The sequence below is a fragment of the Delphinus delphis genome, chromosome 13 (assembly GCF_949987515.2).
Source record: "Delphinus delphis chromosome 13, mDelDel1.2, whole genome shotgun sequence".
Taxonomy (NCBI): domain Eukaryota; kingdom Metazoa; phylum Chordata; class Mammalia; order Artiodactyla; family Delphinidae; genus Delphinus; species Delphinus delphis.
In genome coordinates this window covers 19,361,676-19,389,667 of record NC_082695.1, presented here as the reverse complement: position 1 = coordinate 19,389,667, position 27,992 = coordinate 19,361,676, and the positions used below count along the sequence as shown (strand labels likewise).

General features: G+C 49.8%; 1 protein-coding gene across 1 annotated transcript in view; it reads right to left on the bottom strand.

The window, feature by feature from the left end:
- Positions 1-27,992, bottom strand: part of MYO18B (myosin XVIIIB) — a 221,368-nt gene that overhangs the window by 115,854 nt on the left and 77,522 nt on the right. Inside the window, exons 21-24 of the mRNA XM_060029302.1 lie at positions 19,299-19,364; positions 14,547-14,675; positions 12,597-12,740; positions 11,014-11,103 (exon numbers count right to left, since the gene is read on the bottom strand). Of these exons, the coding sequence (XP_059885285.1) occupies positions 11,014-11,103; positions 12,597-12,740; positions 14,547-14,675; positions 19,299-19,364 (429 nt within the window). The remainder of the gene's footprint in view (positions 1-11,013; positions 11,104-12,596; positions 12,741-14,546; positions 14,676-19,298; positions 19,365-27,992) is intronic.

Below are 27,992 nucleotides of genomic sequence, written 5' to 3'. Positions count from 1 at the left end.
GAGCTGGGGCTGCCCTGTCCATTCTATGCCCCCCACCTTTCTTTCTCCTCCAGCGCATCAGCTTCCCTCCCATCTTGCTGACCATACCAGTGACAGCTCAGGCCAAAATGCCAATTTCAATAAACAGACAAAAAAAAACGAGGCTTAAGGGGAGTGTTCGGAAGTCACACAACAAGTGAGCAGCACAGCGTGGAAGCGGACCCAGGTCCCTCACATCCAAGTACCGAACGCCAGTTAAAGGGGAAAGGGCTCTCTGGCCGTGTTCCTGGCTGCCTTTGGGGTGGGGCTTCCTTTGCCATTCCTCGCACTGTCATCTCTACAGTATTCATTGCAATGACCTTGGACGGTTGTTTAAATACAAATCTCAGGATCCTCAGATCCCCCAAACCCAAGTCTCTGAGGTGGGACCCAGGAATGTGAATTTCAACACACTCCAGGGTGATTCTTCAGCACCACGAAGTTGAAGAATTACTGCCGTAGAAATAGCTAGGATCGCCTCCTAATCTTGGCCTCACCTGGCTTTAGATGGGTTAGATCTGCCTATGGATGTGCAAAGGCGTTCAAGCTGGAAAAATGATTACTTGCAGTGGGTGCCGACTACAGGCCAGTGCAATCCAGGAGCGCCCCAGATCACACCCCTAAACATGCCCCGCATCCCCGAGATCAGCCCTGATCCCATACACAACTGTGTTCCCTCTGCCTTAGCCAATCAGTATGAAATCTAATTTGTGCTAATGGGCCTGAGCAAAGGGAGCACAAAATTAATTTAATGCATTAATTCTGAGTTCCACAGACCCCAAGTCTGGAAACAAAAGAACAATTAGTCCTTTCAACCTGGGCAAACGACAGCCGCTTTTAATAGAGACAGTAGCCCCTGACCTCCCCCTGTCCCCACAAAGCCCTCTCCCTTCACACATTTTGGGGTCTGGGGGCTCTGTCTGTGAGGTGAGGGGTAGGCACCACACCCAGAGCTATTAGGTGAGTGCAAAATGAAGGCCAAGTTAATGAGGGGAGAGGCTGGTCTGCAAAGCCAGAAGGGACCTCAGCGGATTGCTCCAGGACCAGTTAACCAGCAATTATTCTGGAAGCCTCCCTGGGTCCATCACTTGGCCAAGTCATCAGAAACCCTCTTTCTACTTAGGGACAACGACTCCAAGGGCCTGCCAGAGAGGGAGGGACAGAAATGAATTAATCTGCTGGACATTTTGCACAAACAAATAATATATCCTGCACGCTGACACCATGCGCAGTTTGGGGCAACAGTGGGTAACGGGGATTTGAAGGATGTTAAGTGCCGAGCACACGTGGGGTCCCGTGGGCTGTCACTGTCACCTGCCCTTCATGATACAAGCACCCTGCCCTCAAAGACTCCACTGTCGAGTTGGGGAGAGAAGAAAACCACATGTGAGGCGCCCACGTGTCTTGCCTCAACCCTGCCCTGGGCTCTTATACTCAAGGGCCCTCTGACCCCAAGTCACCTTTCCCGTCGAGAGCAAACAGCACCCTTTCCCTCTCCTCCTGTACTTTTCAGTTTAACCGAAAGGATTTGTTCATAATAAGCCCTTGAATGAGAAGCAGCTCACTCATCCACCACTGAGGACAGACATAAGCTTACTGAGCACTGGGCACAGACGCCTTATGAGGAGGGTCTTTGCACAGGACAAGAAACAGGCACTGAGAGGTGAAACGATGTGCTCAAATCAGAGATGATGAGTGTCAGAGGGAGTCCGCCGGGGCGGTCTCACTCCCGGGTCCTGGCTGGACCTCTGTCCAGACGGTCCTCTGTCCCGCATCCACTGTCCAACTCAGTCCCCTGCCCCTGGGCCCCTGGGGGCAGCAGAGCAGGAATCGTCGTCCTCCTGGAGCAGACGTGGAACAGCCGGCGAGTGCAGGTCAACGGCCTGCTAAGACCTGGACCCCAACCACTCCACGGGGCCACGGCCAAAGGGAGCCTTGTGGACCCCCCGTGGAAGGGAAGCCCCCATCCCCATCAACCTGAGTGGCTAAAACAGAAAATGGAAAAAAAATCAGAAGAGAGAAAAGAGACAGAGGCGAGAAAATGAATCGACAGGTGAAGGGCAGCCTGACGGCAAGGCCAGCGGCAGGGGGCGGGGGGCCGCTGTCTGCTGGTCAAGGAGATTAAGCAGGTCTCACGGTACCTGCCCCGAAAGCTGCCCCAGGCATCACGGACGACTCAGGACAAGTCTCCGGGGCCCCAGAGACACAGGCAGACACCAGTGCAGGCACCACTGTATTTCTTTTCCCAGCTGGGGCCGCCACCTGCTCGTAAGTAACAGTAATAGCGACAGTAACAGTAATACCTCAGTCACAATCGCCACCACAGACAGTGCTGACGGCGCGCCCAGCACAGGCTAACTCACAGAACCCTCACGGCAACGCAGACAGGCAGGCACTGATGGCTCCAGACTGCAGATGAGGCACCAGGGTGCAGACGGCCAAGGACACCCAGCCAGCCAGGGGCAGAGCTGGGCTATGAATTACGGCAGCCTGGCTCCTGAGCCTTCACTTCTAACCACACCGTCAAACTGCCTCTTGGGGGCTCAAAGAACATGTGCTGAGTGAACGAATAAATGCGCGTAAACCAAGGAGCAGATTTCGGTGGAGATGGGCCGCTGCTTTAAGAGTGCCGAGAGGAGGGGCATCTCCTGAGCAGGACGTGGGGATGGACACATCGCCGACTGGCCGTGGGGGCAGAAGGGACAGTTACGGGCTTTCACGAGCTTTAGAAAGGGTCTTCAAGGAACCCTAGCACCCCCCAAAAGGATAATAACCCCTCAGGTGCTGTCACCCACACATCCCATCCTGAGAATGCTCTTTGGTCCGGCCCCGACCTTCAGGATGGAGTTCAACCCTCTAACATGCTTCTCACAGCCCCTGTGACCCGGCCCAGCTTCATGGCCTGACCCCCACGCCATAATCACCCTCGCTCCAGGAGACACTCCATGAGGCACCGCCAGGACCGCAGGTGCCAGATCAGGTCCCTGCTCTCTGTCTCTGCCCTTGCTCTGCCCTCCACCTGGAATGCCTCCCCACCCCATGGCCTGGCCGGGCCTGCTCAGCCTTCAAGACCCCTCCTCCAAGAAGCCCTCCCTGAGCCCATTCCTAGTCTGGGTAGATGCTCCTCCTGGATCCCAGACAGACCTGGGTTCCAATTCCAGCTCTGCTAGTCATGGGCTGTGTGATGTCAGGCAAATCACTTCCCCTCTACGAGCTTCACTTTCCTCATCTAGAACGCGGGGTACTAACGCCTCCCTCACAGTGTGATTTGAAGGTAAAATGAGATGATGCAGGTAAAGTATTTATCACAGCACCTGGCCCAGACACACTGCTCGTTAACTGTTACTTTAATTCCTAACTTCGGCACTATTCCGTTCATTCATTCAATGCCCACGGAATGCTTGGAGGGTGCAGTATTATAGCTAAGGTGTATCATTGTCTTTGAGGAACTCAGTTTGCTGGGGGGAAGGTAAAAAATATCAACTGTGTATTAGTCAGAGTGGGGCTGCGTCAGAGGGAGTGTGACGGCTGCTTTACAGACACCTCCTCACACAGCCCTACACGGAGGAATGCGTCCTACTCATGGTGTCACCGTCTTACTCATGGTGACGCAAGGGCTCAGAGTCTTGAGGAATTTGCCTATAATCCCGCAGCAATGAGGGCACAAGGGCAGCTGTCCTGATGGACCCTCTGCTCCTGTCCCAGAGCACCAGGGCAGGTCATTGTCATCATCCCCGCCTCGTACAGCCCCTGCTTCTGCATTTGCATTGCAAGGCAGCTAGGGACGAGATGATGGGCCCCATTTTCACCTGGGGAAGCAGAGGCACGCAGAATGGACTTTCCAGCCGAGCCCCCCTCTGTGGGGCTTTGGCTCACCCCACTGAGGCCATCTTTAAACATGCTCACCCGGTGCCGGCAGAGCCTCTGCAGCTGGCTGTCCGTCGGGAGGATGCCCTCCCTGGCATGTGCCCACAGTGAAGGCCCGAGAGACCCTAACATCTTGAGCCAGGTAGGAAACCAGGCTGTTTTATTCTCCTGGGGACGAGGGGCTACCACGTCCCATCCCCACCGAGGCAGAGCGCTGTGCCAGAGCACGGAACCAGGCGTCAGGAGAGCTGGGTTGAGGTCAAGGCCCGTGACCCCCAGCAAGTCATTTCCTGTCCCCTCCTGGAGGTCAGCTGCTGCTGGACATCACGGCCATCACAGCCACCTCCCTCGGGGCTATGCTAACGCACTTCTGCCCTAAGTGTCCAGTCCCCGCTGCATCCTGGTGATTCTCTCAGCAATTCCTCACCCAGAAGTGAAACTTCCTGGGCTAATGAGGCCAGACATCGGAGCGCATGGGCCTCCGTCTTCTGCCGTAAATAAGGTCCTGGATATATTCCAGAGAGAGAAGAGACCGCCCCTCTCTCACGCACCGCCACGTGCTCCCGCAGCCTGCCAAGGGCTCCCTACCAGACTGGCTGCTTCCTTGTGAAAATAAAAAACCCCACTTGGCATGCAGGCCGATTTTGCACGCTTGAAGAAGATTTACAGCCAGCGACTCAGAGGTTCCTCGTCTCCTCTTCTGCTCCTTCGCAAATGAAGCACTCAAATCATTTTGCCATAATGTTGTCTTTTGACTAAGCCCCGTCAAATGGGAGTTCCCACTGATGAGGCAACACCATGTTTCAGCCACGGTCCTGCGGCTGTTTCCCCCTGCTGAGACGAGGGTGGGGTGCAGACGCTGTGAAGGGGGCTGGGGGTCTTCAGGAGGCACAGCCCTGAAGGAGCGTCTGCTCCCCAACTGTCAACAGGAACTCGCTTCCAAGAAAGGAGAACCGCGTGGAAGGAGATGTGGGAAGAGACACTTCGTATTTATGTTTCTCAAAGTGTGATCCCTGGACCAGCAGGTTCAATATCACCTGAGAACTTACTAGAAACACAGAAGCTCCAGGGCCACCCCAAGCCACCGACTCAGAACCTCGAAGGCCGGGATCCAGCGATCTACATCCTGACACGTCCTCTCGGGGATTCTGACACACATTCACCACTGCTCTAACACAGCACAACCCTCCCGCATCAGAGTCACCTCAAGGCTTGGTGAAGAAGCACTGAAGGACCTCCACCTCCAAGATTCCCTCCTGGGTCAAAGCCTTGAGAGATGGGACCAGGGAAGCTACAGGGTTAACAGCTCTTCTGGATCATTCCGACGCTCTTTAAAGTGCAAAAGCAAGAACACAAATCAACAGTAGCTTTGCCCAGGTCGTGGGTGGGAGGTGGTGGGAAGGGAAGGGAAACGGAGCCCCTTCCTCGAAAGGAATCTTACTTGGGCCCCAACATGCTACATTTCACCAAATCTGAGCTGCCATTGATTGTAAGATGCATCCTGAGTCCAGAGGTGTAAAAAGGGAGAAAATAATGTGCATCTGAGAATCGATAAAAACAGAATGAAACCAAAAAAGTGCATATACTGTAATGGCTGCAGGTTTGGGAGTCCTGGAGCCCTCTGACCTCCTCCTCGCCCTCTGGTGGGTCTGAAGAGACGCAGGCCTTCAGAAAACACTTCAAATTACTGCATCAGAGAAGGCAAGCCACAGGGTGGAAGGCATGTGTACTACTTACATTGAGCAACTGACCTTATATCCACGGCATATAAAGAACTGCTACAAATTAACAAGAAAAGCAACAGAAAAGACGTGAAAGACCACTTTGCCAAAGAGGATAACCAAATAGCCAAAAACATGTGAAGAGGTGCAAATTAAAATCACAATGTTGTACAAGTGCACACCCACCACAATCGCTAAATGAAAAAGGCAGATAAGGCCCAGTGCAGGTAAGGACGTGGAGCAGGCAGAATGCTCACCTGTGGCCACGTGCAAGTGCAAACCGACACAAACACGGTAGCAAGCTGTTGGGCAGCATCTACGAAAACTGAACACAGAAACAACTTAAAACCCAGCCATTCCATCCCTAGGTGTATTCCTAACAGAAGTGTACGACCTGTGCACCAAAAGACACGTGTGAGGATGTTCACAGCAGGCTTGCTCTTTATAGTTGAAAAAGAGAAACAACTGAATGTTCCTTTAGAGTAGAAGGGATAGAGAGCGGTCTCTGTGCATAATGGACTACTCTACAGTAAAGGGAGGGAGGGATCCACCATCACCCATGACAAGGTGGATGAATGTCACAAATGATGTCAAATGAAAGAAACCAGACACAAATGAGTAGGCATCTTTGATGAATTTAGGTAAAGTGCAGAAACAGGGAGAAAACTAATCTCTAGCGTCAGAAGTCAGTTTGGTGGTTACGGGTGGAGGGTAGTGGCTGAAAGGGGGCACCGGGGGGGAAGCTGAGGGAAGCTGGGAGTGACCTGTGTCACACTCTGGGTGCTGGCTGCATTGGTGTGTCCACTTTGTGAAAATTCATTAAGCTGTACACTTAAGATGTGGGCACTTTTTTGTATGTTGGACCTTAACCTAAGTCTAAAAGGCAGGAGGAAAGGAGAAACAGGAGGAAGAAGAGGCGGCAGAAAGGGGGGTTTGAGAAGGAAGAGGAAGAAATCCTAACACTCAGTCATCTAAATGTGCTTCCTGGATAAAGCGCTGCTTTGACTCCCGGCTGAATTCTCTTTATGGCCCTGGCATCACACCCTTGGCTTGCATTGCAAGGAGATGCTACCAAAAGCATTCCTACAGACCCCTCTTGTATTTACGGTGTGAATAGTGCCCTTTTAATGAGGATTCATGAGAGAAACTTCTCTAATATCTAGATTATCTCAATACCCTGAAAAGTTACTTTTTTCTCAAGCAACAGGTGTGTGCGTGTGTGTGTGTGTGTGTGTGTGTGTGTGTGTGTGTGTGTGTTTAACCTAGGCACAACATGTCTATGGAATATCCTGTTTTCCTCTTTGCTTTGGTTGCTAGGAAGCTCAGTGTCAAAATTTCGGCCCACTTTGAATGGTTCCACTCACCCATCCTGTGTCTATTCTGTACCTGGGGCCGGGCTGACGTGATGAGCAAGACACATCCCTGCCCTTGGGTTCTCCCAGTCTAGCTGGGACACAGGAGGTGATTAGGTTGCACCGATCAACGCTGTGAGGGGAAGGAAGCACAGGGCCAGGGGTAGAATATAGTGGGGGCCTAACCCACCCTTAGAGGGTCAAGGAAGGCTTCTTGGAGGAAGCACCACCTGAACTCAGTAAGAAGGGATGACCAGACATTTACCAGGTGAAGAGGGTGGAGAGGAATGCTCCAGGCAGAGGGAACAGCACAGGCAAAGGCTGTGAGGTGAGAGTGAGTCTGAGGCCAATGGTAAACGTCTATATTCTAACTCTCCCTGGTTTTGTATACTCAGCTCTTAGTTCCCTTTGCTCTGATTTTCTTAGCTTTAAATTTTTATCTTATTTTTTCAAGGCCCCATGCATTCAACCGTGTGTGACACAAAGACAAAAAGAGCCTGGACAGAATATTCCGTAGGTGCTGACATGTCTATGCTTGGTTCCGGTCTCAGAAGCCTGGCTCCCTCCCTCTCTCCTCCCAGTGTCCCGTAAGCTGGAGCTCTAGATGCTAAAGATGCTCACCGCATCCCTCTCTCCAAGTCTCCCCCAGCAGCTGACACATCGCAAACTCCCAAGTCCAACCTGACAGCTCGAGATGAATTACTGCATCAAGTGTCGGCTCGGCAGGAAGGAATTTCTACCGGGAAGTCACCGATATTCCCCACCAGCCCACAGAGCTCCGATTTTTTGCTTCTGCTGCTCTACTCATGGCTACTTCCGGCAAGAGAGGTCAGGCCACTGGCCCTCTGGAGCCTCGATGGAGAACGTAAGGCGCTCTCAGTTGTCGTTTCGTCTCCGCCTCACAGTCTCGTCCACGAGAGGGGCACCGGCTCATGGCGCAGCAGCCCCGCCCGCCCAGCTTCTCCTAACTCTGTGTGCAGACGTGACTCTCCCTTCCAGGGGCCCCTGCCTCTTGCCTGACCATGGGAGTGGGTGTGGATTGAGCAGACAGAGGACCCTTGGTGGGGAGAGTGGACACAATCACGGGGAGGATGAGAAGGGTGGAAAAGAGACAGCCCCCCACCCCAACTTCATTCCATGCCCCACGTGAGCCGGCGAGGCTCAACTCAGGCTGCGAACGTAGAGCGAAGGTTGAGTTATGTTGGCTTGATGGTGAATCTAATTTCAGTCCCCATTAGCCACCAACCAAACCAAGCAATATTACCAGTAATGACAACATCACAGCCTCGCCGGCAGAGAACGCTCTAGCTTTGCTCTGGACTGAGCTTTATCTCATGTTGCTTTAGGACCTTTGCACTTGCTGTTTCTACCCTTCCTCCAGATCTGCACAGAAACGGGTACAGCAAATCGTTCAGATCTACATTCAAATATCTCAGTCCACAGAAGTCTTCCCTGACCACTCAGGAAATACTGGCCCCCACTCGACCTCCCTCCACTGTCACCTCGCTCTGCTTAATACCTGCAGCACTCCACCATCTGAAACTAGTTTGCGTGTTTATTTACTTGTGATCTGTCTCCCTCTATTGGCCTGGAGACTTTGTGAGGACAGGGACTTTGCTTTGTCCCTGGCTGTATCCAAGGGGTCGGTCCAGTTGAATGTCTGCCACACGGGAGATGCTCACAGTATGTGATGAACATGGGAATAAATCAGCTCCACCTGAACTCCACCAGAAGCCTGTGAGGTACCCAGGGCTTCCTGAAGAAAGGCAGCGAAGCATTCAACTAGGGTGCAAAATTGAAGGGAGCACCGAAAACCTCAGAAATCAAGATAAACTAAAAACGTTAATGCAATCTTTAAGAAAATCAAAATTAATGCCAAAAATCTGTGATGACTAAAATATCAAACTTTTAAATAAAGAATCAAGACAGGATCCCACTGTGCAGAGTTCGTCACTTGCCTCACCCTAATCTTGGCCCGTAAACCCTGCATTTATTTAAAATTCTGATATTCTGCTCATCCTGGATTTTTCTTTTTTTTTTTTTTTTTTTTTTTGCGGTTCGCGGGCCTCTCACTGTGGTGGCCTCTCCCGTTGCGGAGCACAGGCTCCGGACGCGCAGGCTCAGCGGCCATGGCTCACGGGCGCAGCCGCTCCGCGGCATGTGGGATCTTCCCGGACCGGGGCACAAACCCACGTCCCCTGCATCGTCGGCAGGCGGACTCTCAACCACTGCGCCACCAGGGAAGCCCAATCCTGGATTTTTTGCATTCAATTCACCTCTTAAAAGATACTGCATCAAATATTATTTATCTCGCTGAGTTTTTTGGTGCCCCTTTTAATTCTGTGCCTCAGACACACGCCTTCCTCTCCTCACCCTCATCCGGCCCCGAGAGCTGAATGGGATGGCAAGTTTTCCTTGGAGAGCTCTTTCCTGGTCTCCCCACAGCTCACTGACCGCGCCCCCACATTATACGGAATGAAGACGTGTAGGGGTCTGTAATCTGAGATCGTCTCCTTGGGGGCAGGGCCATCCGGTTCACGTCTTCATCCCCAGCCCACGAACTCAATCCCCAGCCAAAGAGAGAAAACCCCGGCCTGCAGTCACACACACCCCAGCCCAACCTTCCCCAGTCACGTGTCCCTTCCATCCCCCAGAGTCGGCCACTATGCAGAATCTGGCATTATTATTCCCATGAATACCTTTACACCATAACTACTTAGCTATATTCCCCAATCACTGTATGGTATTGTTGTGCTCATTTTAAAAACTGATATGTACTGTAACACATTTTAGGCATTCTTTTGTAAATTAATCCTTTTCCTTCAGCATTTTGTTTCCGAGGGCAATCCATGTTGGTTCATGTATCTCTGGTTGAAGGGTCACGAAACATCTTCTATAAAGAGCCAGATAGTAAATATTTTTAATCTCTGCAGGTCATACAGTCTGTCACAACTGCTCAACTCTGCCTTTGTAGCACGAAAGCAGCCAGACTAGGCACAGATGAATGGGCGTGGCCGTGTGCCCATAAAACTACAAAGAACAGGTGGTGACATGGATCTGCCCTGCGGGCCATAGTTTGCTGCCTCTTTATCCATTTTCACTTTGGCAACTGAGTTTTTAGTGTAACAAAATGTGTTCATGCGTTCTGTCAACAGACTCCCTTTTGGGTGTTCACATTTCTTCAACACGACAAATGTTGCTGCTATAAGCTTCTTGTCTTTTCATTTAGGTGAGAGAGCTTCTCCTGCATGTGCACGTAGAAGTGGAATTGCTGGGCCACAGGGTACAGGCAGCTTCATCTTTCAGAGATAATGCTAGATTGTTCAAGAGCCATGAGATCAATTTACTCTCCCCCCAGCAGCATGAGCTCCTGCCGCTACGCCCCTGCCAGCACTTGGCTACATCAGACCTCTGGATTTTGCCCATCTGAAGCGTGAAATGACACCTATTGTGTTAATTCCCATTTCCTGATTGCTAGTTAGTTGCTCATCTTTTCACGAGTTTATTGGCCATCTGAATTCCTGATCATCAGAACTCTTGCTCCTGGGAACTGCCAATTCCTAATTTTTGCCCATTTTTTTTAAACTGGAGTGTTTGCCTTTTTTCCAGTTGATTTGAGGAAATTCTTTACATATCCTGGTTACTCTTTATCAATTATATGTGTTGCAGATTTCATCTCCCAGTATGTGGTGTGTCTCCATTTTATGCTCTGACCATCAGAAGTTGATTACTTTACTGGGGTCCCAGTGATCATTTTCCCCCTGTGATTTGTGCTTTTGTGACTTATTGAAGAAATTCTTCCCTTTGGGGCCAAATGACATGGGTTTGAATCTCAGCTCTATACTTGCTGGTTGTGTGGCCTGGGGAAGGTACCTAATATCCCAGAGCCTCAGTTTCGTCCTCTGTAAAACGAGGACAGTAACAGCATGCACTTCACGGGGTTACTCTGAGGAGGCCCGAAGGCACTTAGCACAACGCCAGGCTCATCCTCATCACCTTCTCCATCAGCAGACCTCCCCCCGCACAGGGACCCCACACAGGAGGGATGGGGCTACCTTGCTCTCCAGAAGGTCTGTGTTCTGCCGCAGATCATTCCGAGACCTCTCTGACTTTTCTAGCTTCTGTCTCAGCGCTGTAAGCTCCGCCTACAAAAGCAAACACCTTAACAGAAGCCATTCCGCACTGGAGGTATAGGTTCCACGTACATAAAGAGTGGCCAGGGAACGAAGTAGGCAATTCAGCAGCCTATCTGTGATGACACCCAGATGCCAAGTTCCTACGAGGGATGTTTTCTTTGACCATTTCTGAATATCAATGGCTCTGCTCACGCAAGTCTGGTCTATACCACCCCAGTCTAGGGGCTGAATGCAAATACTCAGAACAGGACCGCCACTTATCCTGAGACTGGGCACGCCCGAGTGAGACGGGTGCTCAGCTCTTCGTCTTCCCTAATTATCACTTTTTGGCCAGTGGGTCAGCACGAGGTTTACAATACCACCATCAGGAGCAACTGAAATGCCCACGCACTGAAGGCTGATGGAGTGAACCATGAAACACACACACCAAGGAGGCCTATGTGGCCATGAAACGAGAACAAGGAAGACTTCTTTAAAAATGGGAACCATGTGACGATATATAAATGTATCACATTAACATGTTGCACACCTTAAATTCACAATGTTGCAGGTCCAATATACTTCAGTTAAAACATTTTTTTAAAGAAAATCCAAAACAATAGACATGCCATGATTCTTAAAATATATTTTGAAGTGAAAAATGCAAGTTGCAGAAGAAAACATAGTATGCTACCTTTTGTGTAAAAAAGAAAGGAACCATTAGTTGAGTGTGTGTGTGTGTGTGTGTGTGTGTGTGTGTGTGTGTGTGTGTATACAGGCATACTTTGTTTCATTGAGCTGGGCTTTATTGCACTTTGCAGACATTGCATTTTTTTACAAATTGAAGGTTGGTGGCAACCCTGTGTTGAGCAAGTCTATTGGTGCATTTTTTCCAACAGCATTATTTTTCAATTAAGGTACGTACGCTGTTTTTTTAGACAGAATGCTATTGCACACTTAATAGACTAAAGTATAGTGTCAACTTTTGTAGGCTCTGGGAAGCCACCAAATTCACGTGACTCACTTTACCGTGATACCCACTTTATCTCGGTGGTCTGGAACTGAACCTGCACTATCTCTGAGAAATGCCTGTATTTGCTAATTTTTGCAAAAAGGACCAACAGGCAGGATAAATCAGAAACCAATCAGAGCAGTTATCTATAACAGGTGGGTGCTAATAGGGTAGAAGGGAGAGTAAGGGGAGTGCCCCCTGAGAGATAAGAAGATAAAGGACTCAAACACTCTCCCCTTGAGTCTCCCGGATGAGCAGTAAGCGAGCGTTTGCACGCCCCCGGGGCGGTGATGGCGCCTCTGACCAGCACCCACTAGCCCACAGAGGAGCTGGCCACATGGTGGAGGGAGGTCTGTGTCGAAGGGAGCAGAGGGATATCTGCAAGGGGGCAGCGAGGGCTGTTGGCGGAGCATTCCCAGATGAAGGATTTCAAGGGGTGGGGCACCGGGTCTGGATGCAAACACTAAGGGGCGGGGCGGAGGGAGGCGCCCTGCCTGCCCCGTGCACCCACCTCCTTGGCGCGGAGCTGCTCCTCCCCGATGGTGGCACTCAGCAGGGGCCGAAGGGAACCCAGGAGCTGCCACCACGGCCAGTCCTTGACCGCCAAGAACACAGCCACATTCTTCTGGATGCACTGGGCAGCCAGCCGGTGAATCTGCAGGGGAGGGAGAGTGGAAACTGAAGGACCTTTCCCAGCCCAGTTGAAGGAGGCAGAGGGTGGCAAAGGGGGTACAGGAAATGGGTTTATCCTAGTGGAAGGGATTGGGTAAACTTAAAAAAAAAACAACCTTCCTTTCATGGAGTCAGGCTCCTGGCATCAATATTAGGCCACAGTTTAATCTTGCATAACCTAATAATAATAATAATAGGACAAGGAGTAGAAAATATTATATAAAACAACAGGGTCACCTCTTACATGGGGATCAGGCTCAAAAGTCACTGTGCAAGGCAAAAACTATCCTCAGAAGTCCCTGACGCTGCCCGCGAGACACAGTGGCCACGATTATGTCGCTAGTTGATATTTAAGGAAGGGATATTATTTTAAGCCCATTTAAACACAAATTCCATGCTTCCCACTCTTCAGTGTGCATCGGAATCTCCTGGAACGCTTGTTAAAACACAGACGGCTGGGCTCTACCCCAGAGGGTCGGATTCAGTGAGTCTGGGGTGGGGCCCGAGAACCTGCATTACTCACAATGCAGGTCCGGGCACCACACTTTGAGAACCGCTGACCTAGTGCATTCTTACCATAGGTGGGAATCAAGCTAAGAAGCCAGAGGTCCTTTCCCTTTGCCACCATCACAACAGCCAAGGCTCGTACAGCTGGCACAGCGCCTCCTACGGGCCATACACTGCCCAGAGCATCTTACACGCACCAGCTTAGTCCTCACTACAGCCCTGTGAAGGTAGGTGTTGTTATTATCTCCATTTCAGATGGGAAAACTGAGGCACAGAGAGGTACAGTCACGTGCCCAGTGCCACACAGCTTCTCAGTGGCAGTGTTAGGATATGAACCCCTGCAGTCTGGCTGCAGACACAGCCCAGGCGCTTAATTAACCTCTATTTCAAATCATCCCAAGGCATAAACTACCGGAGTGCAGAGCGCTGGTAAAACTGCCTACAGTATTTTCACTATTAATGTTCTTGCCTTTCTCTGTTCTTACCAAGTACGTACAAGGGAATTTACCAATCGACATGAGCTGGAGGCATGTGCGCTGAGACTCATTCTGGCGGCAGTAATTAACGACGACAACACTAAGGCAATGACAGCTGGTATTTACCGAGCAGTAACGACGAGCCACGTACTGTACTACGTGCACATTATCTCATGTCACCTCCACTCAGGTACTACGTGGTACAGATGGGATTCGAACACGCTTCCTGTTTGTCTCCAGAGCCGTGCTGCCTTTCTCCATCATGCAGGCTACAGAAAGGAGACTCAGTCTCCGGATATGTCTGAGGATGGTGGCCCAGGGTGGTTCAGGACTGAGGACTCTGACCTTGCCCTTTGGTCCCAAAGGCCTCTGTGGCCAGGTCCTGCCCACGTGCTCTCTGCTGACCCATGAAAGCCAAGTTCTCCAGAGATGGGACCGGTTGAAACCATTTCCAACCCAGGAGGGCTTGGACAACCTCGTGGATATCCTGACCAAGGCTAACATCGGTGGTGATTTGATGTCAGTGTCCTAGAACAATCATATCATCTTACAAAGTGTCTATTAAAGTCTGACCACTCGGGGTGGGTCTGTGGACCAGCCGCACTGGCACCATCATGGGAGACGGGCAGACCCCGTGCTCGCCCCAGACCCACTGGACCAGAATCCACACGTTAACATCCCACTGGAGATTCGTGCACAAGAGGAAGCGTGAGAAGCAGGGATTACAGCCCCCAGACCAGCACAGATGGTGCTTTTCCCCGATCCCGCGCCCCTGCCAGGTTCACAAGGCACTTGGGCCCCCGCACCTTCAGCTTCTTGAACTCCTGGCGAGACAGAAAGCCCTTGCAAGCCGCCTGCAACAAGATGATGCTGTGAGACACCAGCTTCTCCCGCTGCTTCTCCAGCCTGGAGACCACGCCCGCCTTGAGGAAGACCTGGAAGGAGAGAAGGCTGCAGGTGACTTCGCTGCCACCGAATCAGACCGCCTCAAGTGGGAGGGGCTGCCGCTCAGACCCCAGCTCTCCTAGACCTACCCGAAGTATCTGTCAGTAGCTGCCCTTGACTGGGGGTCTAAATGGTCAGAGCATCTTGCCTCCTGATGCCTCCTCTTTCCCTTCTTCTGGCCCCTGGATGCTCAGAGTGTGGTCCATGCACCTTAGCATGGTCATTGTCACCTCCTGGGAGTTTGTTAGAAACGCAGCATCTCAGGCCCCACCCCAGAGCTGCGGAGTCAGAACTGGCATTTTCATTTAATCCCCAGGGGATTCATGCACACGCTCATTTGAGAACCACTGGTAGGACAGACCTGCCTAAGCGTCTCTGTGCACCGGAATCACCCAGGGAAGGCGGTCAATGCGCATTCCCAGGCCCCACCCCAGGATATGCAGAATCATGGGCTTGGTGTCAGTCCTGGGTGTGCGTTCTTTTCTGATAAGTGCTGTTGGCCCTGAGACAAGCGCCACCCCAGAAATACTTGGTCCTGCCTTATAAGGAGGGGCAGAGAATGCGGGGGAAGTGAGGGCAGCCCTCCTTGGTCAGGAGGGGATGGGGCCTGGCGGTGCCACCAGCGGGAGGTGCAGACACTGAGCAGAACACAGCGGAAAACACCGTTTCCAGGCCCTGGTGCACCAACAGTGGATAAGGGCCCCTGCAGCGAAGTGATCACTGCCTCCCCGGCACCCCCGCGGCTGCCCCCAAGAGACTGCAGGGAACACGGGAGGGTTTTCAGAGGGAACCAGCAGCTCTGGGGCCAGGCCTGCTCCGGCCAACGCGGTGGGGTCATTAAAGCTGGTGTCGCCTCCCCAGAGGCAAAGGAAAGACGCTCTGCTGCTGGGATATGTATGAGTCGGTGACGGGAGGGTTACATTTCAGACGCCTTGGTGCTGCTTACTTCTAAGCACAGTCCTGTGCGTTTCTTTGCCAGATGTGGCTTGTAGCCCCAAAGGTGTTCAGTTTCTCTGGAGCCACTGGTGAGCTCCACCTTGATCAGTGACATTGTCAAGTAATCCATGACATTATCAATCAACGGTTAACACTGATGGAGCCCTCCTGTGTTCTGGATCTGAACTAACCATTTGGTATGCAGGCAAAGCACTTTACATGCAGAATCTTACATGGTAGTTACAACAATCCCCCCATTTCACGGAGGGAGAAACTAAGGCTAAAAAAGGCATGTGCCAACAACCCTCCGCCAGCAGGTGGTAACACCGGGATTTATTTCCCTCTCTCTGACTCCAGACGAGACTACAATTGTCACTGAATGTAATTAACATTTGCATGGCATCTAAATTTTTCAAAGCTCTTTCTCCTATGTCCCATTTTAATATGCAGAACAGTCCCATGAGGAATCTGTCAGCTCAAGGAAGCTGTGTCACTGACTCAAGTTCACATAGCTGGTGGTCAGCAAAGCTGAGACTCGAACCCAGAACCTCAAGTCCACACCCTGTACCCGTTCTCAACATCGGCAAGAAGCTTCACTTCCTCGCTCACATGATCCAAACACCGGGAGTTTGAGGCTGAAATGCAATTTGATTCCAGGTGGAACAAAGGGTCTCAATCGATTCTCCATTCCCTTAAACCTATTTTCTGTAATGAAGACCACTCTGCTAATCCCACAGCAGCCAATCGGTGCTAACTCTGTTTCGCAACCCTCCATCGCTTTACAGAACACTATCAGCCAGGACCACCAAGACAATTAGCCTCATTGATATAAACACACGATTGACTCATTACCTATCAGATTGCTTCAATAATGACTGCATTAATTTCACAAGCTAGTGAGTCCCAAAAGCTGCTATAAAAAAAAAATCAATGATCAAAGTGATGACAGCGCTAGTCCATACATTACAAAAGGCAGCGAGTGCGGCCAAAACTGTTATTGATTAAGTATGAGGCTTTCATTAAAAAGATAATTGGAAACGACCATACGCAGAGTGGGAGTAAGTCATCGCCGCTGCAGAATCTTAGCTTGATTTTTTCTCTTTTAAGAGCATACTCCGACCAGAAGGCCGACGGCATGTGGAATCCCACCTTTTTCATAAATGTCATGGCCCTCGGCACAGGCTTCGATAAGGTACCGGGGGCTGAGAATCACAAAGAAAAATCTAAATTATTCACTTTTCAGGGGTCCAGCTGCTTATCGGGCCCACGCAGAGTGTAACATCCCAACATCCCTATCTTTAAGGGATCTCTGGAAGCCAGTTAGGCAAGCCAAGGTTTGAAAATCTAATATGGCAGCCACTCTCCTTTTTGGTATTGCTGAGGAATTAGCTACCCGTCTCTTAGTAATTTTCCAGATTAGAGGAGTTTAATTCTTTAAACATTAAAACGCTATCCTGTTTGACAAGCATCCTCACCCCGTTGGCAAATGCCTGCCACAAATGATGACAGCCAGCCCCTGTTAAAGGACAATTTACTGAGTCTCACAGCCAGCTTGGGAGGTAGAGAGCAGTGGGTCCATTTTACAGATGCAGGAACTGAGGCTCAGAGAGGCTAAATCGCTTACTCAAGATTCACACAGTTAGGCAGTGGTGGGGCCCAGGTGTGGACCAGGTCAGCCTGTTCTCTTCCCCTATTCACAGCCTTCCCACCTATTAAGTGCCGAACCCTGCAAAGCATGAGAGTTGCATCTGCCCTTAAAGATCTCAGTCTATTGCCTTGCCTGGCTTCCCAAAGGGCACAGTGACCTTGATTTGCTCTGGACAGTTTCTTAGTGAATGCCAAGTATTAATAATAATAATGTTTTATTACGGGGATGTTTTTGGCTGGTAGACATCTTGCCTCGCCACTGTGAGACTTTGTATAGTGACTTTTCATCTTGCTGTTTTCTTCCCTGCTCTGCAATAGTTGATGGGATCACAGGGACTGATTTTGAAATTCATGAAATAACTAAGTAATTTATCTAAACAGTAGTTCTCAAACTTGAGCATGTACTGGAATCCCCTACAGGGCATGTTACAACCGAGACTGCAGGGTTCCATCCCCAGAGTTTCCGAATCAGTAGGTCTGGGGTGGCACCTGAGAGTTCTGTTTCCGGGGAGCTCTCGGGTGATGCTGCTGCAGCCGGTCTAGGGACCACACTTTGAGAACCACTGGTCTAGAAGGATGAAGTTCTTGGAGCTGAAGAAGAATTCCTCTGATTCAAGGCCATAAACATCTGTGTGTAAAGAATTTGCTGTATATTTCCATTAAGAAACAGTAGAACCCACAGCGTATTGAAGAGAACTTGGGGGTTGGACCAGTACAGGTTTCCATGGGAGCTGTGCTCCTGGCTCCCTAGAGGACCTGGGAAAGGGGCTGACTTCCCAGAGGTACATTTTCCTCATCTGTGAAGAAGGAATACTGTAATTATCTCAAGAGAGACTGTGAGGGAAGAGAGGAATAATACATGAATTTGCCTAGCACAGCACCAGGCTTGTGGTGGGAGCCCAGTAACCCAGGGGTTTATCTCCTCTGCTGGAAATGTCCACAGAGTTGCTGCCAGCTCCCAGCAGGATCGATCAGGTTGGAACCATGCAGACTAACAGCTTCAACCACAGGCTGTAGAAGGACCAGGAAGCCTGCGGGGAGAGGCTCGTGTGTCCAGGGGGCAACGACCAGCGTGAATGACTGTGAGCTCTCCGAGGAAAGAGGTGTGATGGGGCAGCACACTTCACTTTGCAAGAGGTACTAATGGCCAATAATGCCACCAACACTTTACAGGGTACCTGAACGTGGAAGGCAATTAATTGACAAAGGTTGCCTGGGTGCCATTAATCAATCAGCAGATAACCAAGTGGGGAGGTGGTCCCTTGGTCTCTTCTCTCTCCAGTTTGTATTTCTAAACGTTGTCCCTACTGCCCTGCCCTCCTCCTGGTCCTTGAGTTTCCAACCTCTGTTCCCCACTCCCCACACCATGACCCAGGGAACGCTAGTTCTGGGAGGTGGTCATGCATCTTCCACAAAAACAAAAGGGTGAGGGTCCCAGGGTCAGATCATCCGGGGAGCCCCAAACACTGTATTTTCCCTCTCGAAAACTTACAAGCTGCATGAGCATATTAGGGCTCCATGGAATTCTTCTCTAAACGTTTCAACTTTTCTGGAAGGGTTTCTGGCTCAACACCAGCTTGGAGAAATCTACGTCTCTCAGCCCTAAAATCACGTACCTTCTTCTCATGCCCTTTCCTTTCACTTCCTGCTGCTAATCCGCTAGGACGGCTGTTGTGTTACAGTTGGTTGCAAAGCAAAAGTTACAAGGCTCGGAGTGAAGATGGGTGTTTCTGAGGTTCCAAAAGTCCTACCTGAAGTCCAGATGTTAATTCTCCAGGCCACTGAGGTCCCTGGGAGTGTTACCTCTAATAAATGATATTCCCCAATGTTATTTCCTCCCACATTATAACATTTTGTCTTAACAGCCTTGTTACATAACAAGGGCAGAGATCACTTAGCCCTGTGTTCAGCCCTCTCTGGTGGAAAGGAGACACACAGAAGTAGTGGATGCTGAGGAAGGACAAGACTCAGGTCTCACGTGCGTCCCTGACGTCATGGGTAGAACGGCAAAAGGAAGAAGCTCTACTCACCTGGCTGTGCCCCACGGCCACTGTCTTCTTCTCCAGATCCAGGGTCTGCAGGAGCTCTGCCACAGCCTGGGAAAAAGAGGAGAGTTAGAGAGGAAGACAGGCTGAGGGCAGGAGACTCCCAAAGTGGAAGGCCAGCTGGCTGCATGGCTGAGGGATACACCGGGAGAGAGAGGGTGACCCCACGTGTCTGTGAGCTAACAGAGCTCCACCTCCCCAGGTAAGTGTAGAGGAGGAGCACGTACTGGGCACCTACTGTGTGCCGCCCACTCTGCTGGGACCTTCACAGACACCACCTCATTTCAGCCTCACAGCAACCCTAGGTAGGTCGTCATACTACCACGCCCATTTCATAGAGGAGAAAACCACAGATGCAAAACTAAACGGAGGATGTGTCTGCTACGGAAAACACCATGGCAGTTCCTCGAAAAATTAAACATGCAGTTACTATATGATCTAGAAATTCCACTTCTGGATATATACCCAAAAAAGTGAAAGCAGGGACCTGGACAGATACTCGCACGCACTCATATTCATGCCAGTATCATTCACAGTAGCCAAAAGGTAGAAGTAACCCAAGTGTCCATCAACAGATGGATGGATAAAGAAAATGTGGTGTATACGCCCAACGGAATATTAATCAGCTTTAAAAGGGAAGGAAATTCTGACACATGCTACAACATGGATGAACCCTGAGGACATTATGCTAAGTACAATAAGCCGAACACAAAAGGACAAATACTGTGATTCCACTTACATAAGGTCCGTAGAGCAGCCAAATTCATAGAGACAGAAAGTAGAATGGTGGCTGCCAGGGGCTTGGGGAGGGGGAGGGGGAGTTAGTGTTTACTGGGTACAGAGTTTCAGTTTTACAAGACGAAGGAATTCAGGAGATGGATGGTGGCGACGGCTGCACAGCAGTGTGAATACACTTAATACCACTGAACGGCACGCTTAAAAATGGCTAAAATGGCAAATTTTACGTTACCTATGTTTTACCACCATTTTAAAAACACAGAATGAAAGCATTTCCCCAAGGTTATAAGTTACACATGGGCCGAACCAGACCCGAACCAAGGTGTGTCGGGCCACACTGCAACACCTATGTCTCGACTGCTTCCCAGGCCCAAGACAGCTGCAGAGGGCCCTAGGCTACTGGGGAATTTACCTGCTGTGTCCCCCGTGACAGCCTCCCCAGCACCCTGTCCTTCTCATCACATGTGCCAGAGATGGCCTCACTCTCCCAAATGTGTGAATAAATAGCGTGGCCTTTAACCCTGTGTTCCTGACCTAGGTTAGGGAGGGAGAGCCTGTGTTTAATTCACCTGTTTCCTCCACTGCACCTGGTACTGTTCTATGCATACAGTAGGAGCTCGATAATTATGACGACTGAATGAGGGAACGCCCAGCAAGAGAGACCCAGTGAGGGTAGAAGCGGGGCAGGGTTGGGGGGGAGTGTGGAGAAAGGCCACCCCCTCCAGGAGAAACAAATTCACTCAGAGATCCCTGGATGCAGCCTTAGCCAAAGCACCAGCCATTTAACGGAATTTTCCTCTTGTCGTCCAGGCCTGCAGGCTCTGAAACAAGCCTGCCAGAGATCCGTACCCTCAGATGAATGCAGGTCGTGCCTGGCTCCCTGGTGACTGCCAATTCTCCTCCCGCTGCACCCTCACACCACCCCCTCACGGACCTTCCATTCACCGGAAATCACAAAGTCTATCTTCAGAATAAGCTGTCAGAAAAGTAATTGCGACACTCAAAGAAGCAAAAGGTGTTATGACACAGAGTAATCTGGTAGATGAGTTTCAACTCCATGGGTCATCGACATCACAGAAAACTTCCTAAGATACAAAAAAAAAATGCTTATTAAAAGCCTACTCTGAGGCTGTAATCTGGGGGGAAGTTTCCTCCTCTGACCTCTGAGAGGAACATTCCATAGCGCCCCCTCCAAAAATTCAGTGGTTTCACTTAGTACATTTTAGCCAAAAATGTTCCAAGGGAGCTATAGGCAGCAGAATGCATAAAACCAACATATCCAGACTACAACATTTTTTTTCTCTCTGCACAAGAAGAAAACAAAATAAACATTGGCTGAAAACAAGATGGACGGATGGAAAAGAAATGAAGCCTATAGCTGGTGACAATTTTCTAACCTACTTTGGAGTTAACGCCCAGAGCCCACGTGTGGGAGGAAAAAATCAGGATGTGGAGTTAGATCCACCTGGACTGAGATTCTCGTTTAACCACTCATGAACTGTGTGACCCTGGACAAGCATTTTACTCTGAGCTGCAGGCTCCTCTTCAGAAAAATGGGGGGAAATAATGGCAGCTATGATGGAAGACTCTGTGGCTGTGCTTGTGGAGGGCTTCACAAAATAGCTGCATACAGTAGGCACTCAGTAAACATCCTGAGCCTGTCCTGATGTCCTGGAGCTGGTCCTATCAGCCTCTCTCTTGGATAAGATGGCGGTGGTGCTGCAGAATGCGGACTAAGCTTCCATTTCTCAGGTGTACCCCAAACACGGCCAAAACACACAACCGTCCCCACAAGATCCAGGGATTCTTCTCCGTCTCCCTGCTTTCTTAGAGCCCTTTAGAAGTCTGTGTAGCCAAGCACATTAGACCTCACGGAGATATTCTGTCCTGTTGACCTCACTGTACAGATAAGGACGCTTAGGTCCAAGTGACAGAGTGAACAGGTGGCTGCGGGCACTGAACTGTGCTTCTGACCCTCATTTTCCTCACCTGCAAAATGATGCTAACATTCCCTGCCTAGACGGTACAGGGGCTGGGACAATTAACAGAGGATATGTACATGAAAAGGACTTTGTCAGTGACTCGGTACTCAGCTGCTCTCATTATCAACATTAATATTACTCTTAGATTGAGCCATATGAAATTGTCACTTGCTTAGGTGAAATACCAGTGATTTCATTTGTTTCTACCTAATATAATCACTGCCCAACAGCCAGTTGGTGGATGACAGGGCAAAAATCCAGGTGACTGTAAGAAATTTCTTCCTTGTTCCGCATCTTTATGGAATCAGCTAACCCATCTGAATTGTCCCGACAGTTGAGGTAAAACCTCTCGGCATGGAAGGCTGAGTAAAATGTTGGCCATTTTGCTTCCAAAAAAAGAGTTTTCCCTTGTGTTTTGGGGTCTGAGCACTGCTCTGAGTGCTTTACCCATAACTCATCTAATTTTCAAACCTCTGTGACTATCTTAGGAAGTTTTATGCCCATCTTATAGAGAAAGAAAGTGAGGTCGAGTGCAATGAGAGGACTTGTCAAACATCACATGACACAACCCCAGGGAATCAGAGAACTCAGCCTGTTCTCTGCCCTCGGACGCTGCGATCCAGGACAGCTCCAGTTTTCGCTAGCTGTGGGACCCTGAGCACGCCGCTCCTCCTCTCGGGTCCTCTTGGTGCCCTATTCGAGAATAGGAGTAGTCACGCCTATGCTACAAGGATGTGGGGGCGGTTTAATGAGACCACGAAAGCAGTGTGTAGGAGTGAGACTTCCAGAATGTCAGTCCAAGGAGCCTGACAAATCCTCTCCCCGCAAAACCATGACAGAAATGGATACAGTTTTCAAAAACAGCAACTTTGATACTCTGGAAATTGAGCAAGGGGATGCAGCAAACTGAGAAACATTTATTCAAGAGAAACTACTGGGCCTTTAAGAAGAGTGGGAGTTTATGGCAATCATGGCCAAGACCCTTCCACTCCCCACTAAGCTCTGTCACTGCAGAGGTCCTACCAGGGCGAGGCAAGCTGTGAAAACCATCCACTTTGCTGCCAGAAGGGGTTCACTTACAAGGATCAAAGCAAGGGGAAATGCCACACCCAGGAACACTGTCAGAAGCAGTAGTGCTCTTGGCAGCAAACAAATGGAGAAAGTCAATGGCACAGCCAGCCTAAGACTGTTACCCTGAGAGGGGCAAGCAACGGGCCAGTGACTAGCCAGGTCCCACAACAAGGAGCTATAGGGAATAGGACAGTCATAGTGGGCCTTGAGAACCTCCCATAGACTCCTGGCAATCTGGAAGGCTACACGCATGCACGGGAGGGACTGAGAGAGCCTTAGTCATGTATATAACCCTACCTAAATATAAGGCCACGTGCACAGGCAGAAAACATGGGAAAGAGCCACACAGAAAGTGAGATCTGTGGCACATTGTAAGTGCCTGAATGTCGGATCCATTTTCCAACCCACACAGAGGACCGTAAGGATTAGATAAAAGCTTCACAGATTCAGAATGTTTGACCACAACCTCTCCTGACCACTAAGCTGTGCTGACACAGGGGCAGCTCTTGAGAAACCACAACTTACAATAAAAACAAGAGTGAAACAAACTGAAAAGAGATGGCAGCAGTCTCACAACGTGGGGGAGCCAGACTCCATAACCCTAGTTCAGATAAGTTACCAAGTAACTGGGAGAAGAGCAGCATTTAGAGGCAGTTTTATATTCTTGAAAATGGCCAGCTTTCCACAAAAAATTACGAGGCACGCAAAGAAACTGGAAAGTGTGACCTATACCCAAGAAAAGCAAAAAGCAGTCAACAGAAACCCTCTGTGGGCTCGGATGCTGGACTTAAAGACTTCCAAGCAGCTCTTACGACGCACATGATGTACTTAATATCACGCCTGGCACATGCTAAGTTTCAATAAGTACTAATAACTGGTAGAGGTTCTGAGGTTATAAGCCCCTCTGGCACTGTGGAGTGATGACACACCCTTCACCTTTACCATTCCAGGCTCAAATTACGAGTCCATCAATGTACCTGGGAGAAACCCAATTCATGCCTCCACCTGCAGAATCCTTTTGTGTCCTGGAATTTTGCACAGAGCTTTCTCTCCAATGTTCAATAAAAAGCACACAGTCTGACATCTCACGTTAAGCTGAACATGCCAGACAAGCAGCGGAAGACTCCAGGAACCACAAAGAGCCATGGCTGGGAAGAGCTTCCCCAACTCAATCCTCAGCAGGTAGTGTGCTGCAGGGAACCCACGTCTGTGGAGACAGATGCTCTCCTAGTACACCATTTGGCTGCTGTCAGTACAGCACCTTCTCCAGGAAACCCACACCATGACCCAACGGCTGCCATGTGTTTGGGCACCTACTATGTGCCAGGCACTTTGTTATGCCCTATCACATGTTGTCCCTGGTCACACAGCTATCAAGCATCATGGGGCACAGATGAATGGAAAGAGAGATGGCAGATACCAGGATGTGAACCCAAGTCTGTCTGACTCTAAACCACATGCTTTTAACCACTGAAAACTCTCACTTACACACTGATCAAATCATTCCATAAGGGTGGGGACTATAGCTCTGTTCTTTAACTCTATAGGCTCAAGACTGTAAACAGCATGTCTGGCACAAAGCATAAACTATATGGACGAACATATAAATAACACACACACATATTTATATAATTGGGTTGGTTAACACAGAATGGAAAACATGTAGAGTTATTAAAACAGTAGACCCAAACTGGAGGAGGACAGCAAGGTGAGAAAGAGAAGGATGATGAATAAATTCCAGAGGGCTAAGGCTATGGAAGGCCCTGTAAAAATCGTTTAGCATCATGAGAACGGACAGCTCCCTCTCTCCCTCCCCCCACCCCTCTGCCCCAGTCACGGGCTCACAGGGGCCTCTTCCCAGCAGAAAAGGACTCTGAGACAAATTCAGAGGAAATCGGGAGTGTCTACCAGGGTCTAAGACAGAAGAAGAGTGGCTGCCTTTGAGAAGACAGACTGGCATGCCTTAGGTGTGTTCAGATCAAGTCCCCAGGGACACAGATTTGGTTGGCTAAAATCAATCATCACTGTAGACTCAGGGGAAAACGGTGGGCCCAGGGCTTTCCTATCATGGGATCAGGGAGACTTAGCGATTCCTACCTCAGAAGCAGAGAGACTGAAGGGACCAGAATCTGGGACACCGCCAAGGTGAACCGAATGAGCTCTTCCAGGAACCTGCCTGAGGTCACTCTGGGAGGGCTTCAGTGTGGGTTAAGGCATAATCTTAACCAGATGGGATAACCTGGGAGAGAGGAACGGGACCCACAATGGTTAGAGAGGGGAGACAGGGTCATTTTGGAGACCGGAGCAGGTGCCTGGGTGTCTAGAAGAGATGGGCATCCTCAACGGCTGGAAGTCAGCGTGAGAACACTGCTCCCTATAGAGGGCCAAGGAATGGCCAGAGTGGACTTGACTCCCTTCATAGTTTTGCTTAAGCCAGTTCAAATAATAACGATCTGGTCTTCAAAGCTGTGCTCCTGCTGATAACCTTTTGGTCAACCATCACTGACCACCTGATAAAGCCCAGACTCTATCTCTGCTAACAGTGACTGTGGCCTGGCCCCTGCCAACAACCTCAGACCCTTTTCTCGACACTTGGCAGCATTTATGCTCCAGCCACACTAGATTAGCCACGTAACCTCGTGACTCTGGATCTCTGTACATGCTGTTCCCGATGTGGCTTGCCCTGTACTTTCTCTTACTTAATTCCTCGAAATTGTCCCAGAAAGCTCAACTCAATCATCATCTGCTCTGAGGTGTCTTCCCTGAATGTCCCACCCTCACCCCTGCTGCAAAAATCCGAAGTTTTAGATGTGTTTCCTGGGGCATCCCAAAACTATCCCTCTGTCTGGAAATTACTCATTTTCATCTTTCTTCCCCACGAAGCTGTGTTCTGTTCATTCCTGTCTCTCTGGCAGCTAGCACAGGGCCTGGTGCAAAGGAGGCACCTGGTTACAGCTGGATGGGATCAATAATAATTATTTTAAATTAACATCACAGATAGCACATTCTATACAAAACTTCACCAAATACTCTGTCTTCAAAAGGCTCCCGTTCGGAAGTCCTGTATGAACATGAAGAGATGCTCACCAGCCCTGGCCATCAGAGGACTGCAAGTCAAAACCACAATGAGATACCACCTCCCACCCATTACGATAACTAATGCAAAACAAACAGAAAACCCAGTAAATAACAAACGTTGGCAAAGATGTGGAGAAACTGGAATCCTCGTTGGGGGGAATATAAAATGATGCAGCCATTACGGAAAACAGTTTGGAGGTTCCTCAAAAAATTAAACACAGGATTACCATATGATCCAGCAATTCCACTTTGGGTATATACCCAAAAGAATCAAAAACAGGGTCTCAAAGAGATATTTGTACACTGTGTTCATAGCAGGGTCATTCAGAATAGCCAAAAGGTGGAAGCAGTCCAAGTGTCCACTGAGAGAGGATGGATAAACAAAATGCTGTACTACATAAACACAATGGAACAGTATTCAGCCTTAAAAGAAAGAAATTCTTCTTTTAAGAATGTGCTGCAACATGTGCTACAACATGGGTGAACCTTGAGGACATCACACTGCGTGCAATCAGCCAGTTACGAAAGGACAAATACTAGGGCTTCCCTGGTGGCGCAGTGGCTGAGAGTCCGCCTGCCGATGCAGGGGACGTGGGTTTGTGCCCCGGTCCGGGAAGATCCCACATGCCGCGGGGCGGCTGGGCCCGTGAGCCATGGCCGCTGAGCCTGCGCGTCCGGGGCCTGTGCTCCGCAGCGGGAGAGGCCACAACAGTGAGAGGCCCGCGTACCGCAAAAAACAAAAAGGACAAATACTAGATAATTCCCCTTATAGGAGGTCCCTAGAGCAGTCAGATTCATAGAGACAGAAAGCAGAATGGTGGTTGCCAAGGGCTGGTTGCGGGGCGGGGGATGGGGAGTTAGTGTTTCACGAGGACAGCCTCCGTTTTGGAAAATGAAGAGTTCTGGAGACGGATGGGTGGGTCCATGGATGGATGGATGGCAGTGGTGGCTTCACAACAATACAAATGTACTTAAGGCCACTATGCTTGAAAATGGTTAAGATGGTGAATTTTATGTTGTATGTATTTTACCACAATAAACAGTAAAAAGCCCTATGTGAGGAATTTGAGAGCCTGAGTTCAAATCCCAGCTCTACCACTGCCCCACTGCCCAGCTGGGGGGTGACAGCCTCATCTGCCTCTGCTGTAAAATGGGGATAATTCCCAGAGCAGGGAGGCTTCATCTACTGAGGGCCGTAACCTTTTCACATTACGCCTGATATTTCGTGATGAGGGTCTGTGCATCTGTGTAAAAGGCACACACTATTTTTGTTTCGGGAGCACAACATATCCGTCAGGGCCCCTCCAAATGAGAGTACTTCACTGGGAAAGAGCCTTGTTTGAGCACCACGTGCGTGTTGGGCACACAAGGGATGCACCAAGGCCCATTTCACACCCTGACAATGAATTCCCTCTGCTGCTGTCTAGTGTCTAATGATAATATTGACCTTTTCTAGCTGTCAAACTTGTCTTATTAAATCCTGAGGTCTTAAATGCTTTGCACACAGAGGCTGACAGTTTGCCCACCCGAGCACGTGTTCATGTATAATTCATGGCATCTCATGTTGCCTGGCAAATGAATATTTATCAGCTTTTTCATAAGAGGCAGGATGGCGTTTCCTTTTGTTGCTACCAAAATCCTATGCTGCAGCAAATGAAATTTGTGAGCAAATAAAAAGAGAATAAGAAGCAGCAAAAACTCCCAAGTCCATTCCACTTGTAATTTTCCACTTTCCGAGGCCTCCAGCGAGTGTATGGAGGTGGCTTCGGTTTGGCTACAAGCGAGAACTGCTGAGTCGTCCAGAATAGAA